At 36.4% G+C, this 6,434-nt stretch overlaps 1 protein-coding gene across 1 annotated transcript in view; it reads right to left on the bottom strand.

The window, feature by feature from the left end:
• The window catches only part of LOC106464839, a 29,424-nt gene extending 23,460 nt beyond the window's left edge, over positions 1–5,964 (bottom strand). Inside the window, exon 1 of the mRNA XM_013924995.2 lies at positions 5,271–5,964. Within this exon, the coding sequence (XP_013780449.1) occupies positions 5,271–5,551 (281 nt within the window). The 5' untranslated portion in view covers positions 5,552–5,964. The remainder of the gene's footprint in view (positions 1–5,270) is intronic.
• Positions 5,965–6,434: the final 470 nt, after the last annotated feature.

The raw sequence follows: 6,434 nt of genomic DNA, 5'->3' as shown, positions 1-6,434 counted from the left end.
AAATTAGGGACGGCTAGCGCAGATAGCCCTCGTGTAGCTTTGCGCGAAATTCAAAAACAAACAAGCACATAAAGTGATCATTCCAACAACACATACATTACGCACGTGTCAGTCCCATTATACTGCATCACGTGCTTGTCGGTCCAACTATACCCATATAACGCGCTATTCAGTACAACTATACCTACATCGTGTACTTGCCAGTACAACTACACCTATGTCTTGAACTAGCCACTCCAGTTATACCTACATCGTGTAATATCTAGTCGAATTATACCTACATCGTGTACTTGCCAGTACAACCAGACCTACATCGTGTACTAGCCAGTACAACTACACCTATGTCTTGAACTAGCCACTCCAGTTATACCTACATCGTGTAATATCTAGTCGAATTATACCTACATCTTGTACTAGCCACTACAGTTATGCCTACATCGTGTACTAGCCAGTTTAAAATATACCTAAATCGTGTACTTGCCAGTACAACCAGACCTACATCGTGTACTAGCCAGTACAACCAGACCTACATCGTGTACTAGCCAGTCCAATTATACCTACATCTCGAACTAGCCACTCCAGTTATACCTACATCGTGTACTAGCCAGTCCAAATATACCTACATCGTGTACTTGCCAGTCCAATTATACCTACATCTCGAACTAGCCACTCCAGTTATACCTACATCTTGAACTAGCCACTCCAGTTATACCTACATCGTGTACTAGCCAGTCCAATTATACCTACATCTCGAACTAGCCACTTCAGTTATACCTGCATCTTGTACTAGCCTCTCCAGTTATACGTACATCTTGTACTGGCCACTCCAGTTATACTTACATCTTGTACTAGTCACTCCAGTTATACCTACATCTTGTACTAGCCTCTCCAGTTATACCTACATCGTGTACTAGCCACTCCAGTTATACCTATATCTTGTACTAGCCTCTCCAGTTATACCTACATCTTGTACTGGCCACTCCAGTTATACCTACATCTTGTACTGGCCACTCCATTTACACCTACATCGTTTACTAGCCACTCCAGTTATACCTACATCGTGTACTAGCCACTCCAGTTATACCTACATCTAGTACAAGCCACTCCAGTTACACCTACATCGTGTACTTGCCAGTGCAACTATACCTACATCGCTCGCTGGTCATCCCGAATGTACTTTGATAATAACGTAGTTTTTATTATTCGCGGTGATTTCTATATTTTCAAATCCGTTAGTTTTATTTAGTGACTGAAATACTAAAAAGTTGGAGTATACGATTCGTATTTATGAAGTATTATGTGCATTGATTGATACATGTATAATTCGTTCGAGATTGTTTTTAATAGGGGTGCGTATCTCATCATAGTAGTGGATACGATACGAAACTAGATACAGTTAATAGAGGTGCGTATCTCATCATAGTAGTGGATACGATACGAAACTAGATACAGTTAATAGGGGTGCGTATCTCATCATAGTAGTGGATACCGACACGTATCTAGATACACAAGTTTTACCAACGGTTTGTTACAAAGTTTAACAGTCTTGTCTGTAATTTATTATCTATATTACTAACATTGTCTTATTTAAGTATTTCACACTTTACAGTGATTTTTTTAAATTCTCAGGTTTGATCAACTAAATGTCAGCTGACAAGAGAAGTAAAATAAAACAAAGTTAGTATGTGTATATCTATTTTGTTATTGTTAATTTGTTATATTACTTTGCATGTAATGTTTTTGATAAAATAAATGAAGACAACATGTAGTACTCAATACTCATCTTCCTTTATTAAATCATTAATTTTTAGCAGAAATACTTTATTAGAAATTATGATTGTTTCTGTGCAAAAAACTTATAGTGTTTACTGAAAGCTTGTCAAATTTCGTGAAGATACATGTATCGTATCAGACGATGTATCGATACAGTAGTATAAACGATTCACGATACGATACTAAAAACATATAGCAACATTAAGCTATAATCCGCTGATGACCCAGCCGGCTTGTTATTAGAATTATTACACCTCTTGAATGAGTTCGATTTAGTTTTGAAAGTAATGATTGATTAGTCAATAAAAGGAAACTTTCTAACATGAATGTTTTAAGTGAAAAAGCCGATAAGTGGAAAATTTGTTAGCGTACAATAGTGTAGTTTTAAAAATTGAACGTCTGAACTTTCGCAGAGTAATTAGATAAAAATAAATGTAGAATAAGGTAAACATAGATAAAGTAAATTTGTTAGCGCACAATAGTGTAGTTTTAAAAATTAAACGTCTGAACTTTCGCAGAGTAATTAGATAAAAATAAATGTAGAATAAGGTAATCACAGATAAAGTAAATTTTTCTTTTAAAAGCAACATACGATGATAATTTTTGGAAACTTAACAACGAGGGGTAGTTTTTACTTTCGTCTGTTTCAAATAATACTGTGTATTGAACGACAGATATTTTTAACTTATCAAATTCTCTATGTTCTTAATACTTTCCACATACATTTTCCCGAGAGTCAAAAACTGAATTCACTACTGCCCTAGTTATAATAATGGGTCTTAATTTTGGCACTTCGTTCAAAATTCAAGTGATTTTTACACATAATTCAACAACTTATTCGCTGTCGAAACTTTTTTTTTTAACTTCATCGACCCCATTGTTACCCGATGTGCCCCCCTCCCCCGAATACGAAGTAAAAACCTCCTCTAGTTGTAAGTGACAAGCATAGCACTACTATTCACACCGACTCTTTGAGTAAATATTTATATGTGGCTCGAATTTGCTAAAAACTGAAAAGGGAAAAAGTAGATGTAAAAACAGCCTGCCATATCAAACATGATTTCTGTTTAAATGAATAAAAGACAACTAAAAACGTTGTACAAGATTATAGAAGTTGTATTTTAGTGCATTAAACACTGCTGTACATTTCAAAGGTTATTGCAACACTAAGATGTGCGCTACTCTTTTGTCAGTGACCAAAGTTCAGTTCAGTCAGAAAATTTAAATACCCAACAAACAATTAGAGCTAAGGTCAGGTCGAGATATCCATGGTTTGTGACCCGTTGCCACAAAAATGATCTTCACAATTCGGTGTCTTGGTGCTCTATAAGAGTGACCGGAAAATCTCATTATTTGGGCAGACAAGAGAACGACATGTCTGCGGAATTACAACGCCAGAAACTGGGTTTCGATACCCGTGGTGGTCAGAGCACAAATAGCCCATTGTGGAGCTTTGTGCTTAACTACAAACAAACAATATTTTCAATCGTGCCCCCCCCCCAGTGGCACAATGGAAATTCTGCGGACTTATAATGCACGAAACCGGGTTTCGATACCCGTGGTGGGTAGAGCACAGATAGCCCATTGTGTAGCTTTGTGCTTAACTACAAACAAACACGAACGAGCATGTCACAAATGTTGAACATGGGTGCCCCTCCTTAACTGTTTACCCTCAAATTTATCACTCCAAAATTAGGGAGGAATATATAAATAATTGAGTAGTTTATATAATATCCAGAATTTTAAACAAACCAGCAATTTAAATGTTTCAATTCTTATAGCCAGCTACATTCTGAAACATTATATTTCAGTTATTTTGGTGCATTAATAGCTTGAACTTTAGAAATATTAAGTTTTCATGCAGGTGTATATCTTTTTCTGTTAAATATTCGTTACTTAAACAGAGTATTTGAACTTAAAGTCATGTTATAAGTTGTACTAGTAACGCAGAAAGTAAGAACTAAGGCTAACCATGTAAATCAATGGGAAGAATTAATGATAACCATGTAAATCAATAGGAAGAATTAATGATAACAATGTAAATCAATGGGAAGAATTAATGATAGCCAGTCAGTCAAATAACAGCAGAGATAGCGTTATTCCATCATGATTCTCCTCAGCAAACATACCTACAAGACATCAAGTGCTGTCCTTGTAATTCGAAATAAGTTTGGATTAACAACAGAATTAACTCAACCTTCTCGTGCTTTGACAGCGCCATAATCAGTCACGTATCTGAAATTAAGAAAAGCTGCAAAATCAACCATGGTTCCAGACTTTTGACACCCTGCAGTGTTTTTGATCCATAAATCAATTTTAATTTGAATAACAGTTTTTCTAAGATACGATTTGTCTTAACTAAAAATTGTGTAAAAAGAGGATATTCTATTAAATACTTAAAAACATTCAATTAACTCCTGCTATATCTCGCCCAAACGAATTCCACCACAAAATACTGAAATGCTCCCATTAAAACCGATACTATAACAAGTTCCAACAAAATACTCAAAGGCTCCCATTAAAACTATACTATAACAAGTTCCAACAAAATACTCAAATGCTCCCATTAAAACCGATACTATAACAAGTTCCAACAAAATACTCAAATGCTCCCATTAAAACCTATGCTATAACATGTTCCAACAAAATACTCAAATGCTCCCATTAAAACCTATAATCTAACAAGTTCCAACAAAAATCACAAAACAAAGACTTCCTTCTAAAACCCTCACTCAAGTGAAATCAAACATAGAACCTTCGGTTGAAGCACCCCTTAAGGAAAAGTCGATAGTTTTATTCCCCTTCTAAAACCCTCACTCAAGTGAAATTAAACCCAGAACCTTCGGTTGAAGCACCCCTTAAGGAAAATCGAAAATTAAGTCTATTTTTTTAAAACCCTCACTCAAGTGAATTAAAACTCCTCTATTCAAATACTTTCTTAAAATAAGTCGAAAATATATGTCCTCCTTCTAAAGCACTCACTCAAATGAAACCAAACACAGACTTTTCTATTGAAGAAGCACCTCTAAAGTTAAATCAAACGCCCCTTCTCCCTCTGTTCAAACACGTTCTTAAGAAGAAAAAAAACTTTCTCTTTTTGAAATCAATCCTAGTAGCTCTGTTATTACTATATCTAATGGCTAGTCGGGAAAAGCTTCAGTATTTATAGATAGATACATATATAGACAGCTACTAGAAGTCAATTAATATGAACTTCTGATCAAAGAGAGCCACTTACTTAGACCAAAAATCAGAAATCAACCTAGTAACGATTATAGCTAATTCAATATACTTTTCTTACGTTCTTACTTATAAAGATTAGAATGGCAGCCAAGTTTCATCATTTGAGTACCCTCGCTGTTTACGATGTTTTCGGCCGTAAACCCAATAATATCTCACAAATTTCGGCCAACTTAGGAGGTTTCGATTAGTCCTAGATCCATATAGTAAACTAAAAATACAAAACGATTTCTACGATAAAAATACAAAGGACTCACCTTTCACGTTTCTTCTTCTGCTTCATTCGGGCTACGTTCATCAGATCTGACAGAGTTGTGTTGGTCACTAATGTACGATTGTTGGCCAGGGTTCCTCTTTGGATGCTAATTACTTCCGATTCGTTCACTTTTCTGATAGGAAAAGGTGTAGGTATTGTCATGTATCTTACATCTTTCGTGAAGTATTCATTAGTAAATGCTTGCAAGGGCTGACCACAGCACCAACTGCCCACTGCAACCAGCAGAAAGAATTTGTAATAATTACTATAGCAACCAAACATGTCTTTTGGAGTTGAAGAACAAAATTGTTCTTATTTTAAAAACTCCCAGTTTTGGTAATGCTTATTAGTGAATGGAAATTCACTGAGCGTTATAGTTGCTGGATAACTTAAAAGACAACGTGATCTTCAATGCTTTTTTTAGAAAGGTATTGCTTTGAGATAATTGTCTATATGCTAATCGGTCAGAACTCAGCGTTTTGAAGACGGGTTCTCTTGGTGACACGTCCAAGTCGATTCCAGCCATGAATATAGCCCAGAACCCAGTTGATGCAACCAATAAACTCGCCCGACCTACCACTCCTCGTGTTTGACAAATTGGAAGGCGTCTCCTCCTTCTATCTTCATCGCCTGCAGTCTAGGTGCACACATACACACTCACAGATACAGACACGTGGCACGTGGCTCTCCACACCTAAACGTGGACGAATGAACTAACTGTTTTTCTCTCTTCCTTATACCGACGCGCCACTTAGTAATCTAGGAGTATTCCGGAACAGTGGGTGTGGGATAATGTAGCGCATATTAAATTCCTCTGAATAACAATCAACTAACCAAAGGTATGTTTGGAAGAGAGACACTTCCTGTATCTTCTATCTTCCGCTCTAGCAATTATTCTATATATTTGCCCCAAAAATTGCCCACGTGTCGTGAAAAGGAAGGACACTAGGAGGGCAGCTTCTTTCATTAGACGATTAGACAGAGTCAAGCGGAAACATCAGCGGGACGTCTAGACTCCCTCATTATTAAAACTAGGCAGGACAAGACACGAGGTTATATCAGTTGTTGGAAAGCCTAACGTCTTCATGTGAATTTTTTTTACTGCTAGTGCAATGTAAAAGAAAAATATAGCCAGTGTTTCTACATATCGCTTTGCACCTTAATC

Source organism: Limulus polyphemus, unplaced genomic scaffold (genome assembly GCF_000517525.1).
Source record: "Limulus polyphemus unplaced genomic scaffold, Limulus_polyphemus-2.1.2 Scaffold1756, whole genome shotgun sequence".
Lineage (NCBI taxonomy): Eukaryota > Metazoa > Arthropoda > Merostomata > Xiphosura > Limulidae > Limulus > Limulus polyphemus.
Note: the sequence above shows the minus strand (reverse complement) of the source record. Positions and strands in the feature narration are given on the sequence as shown.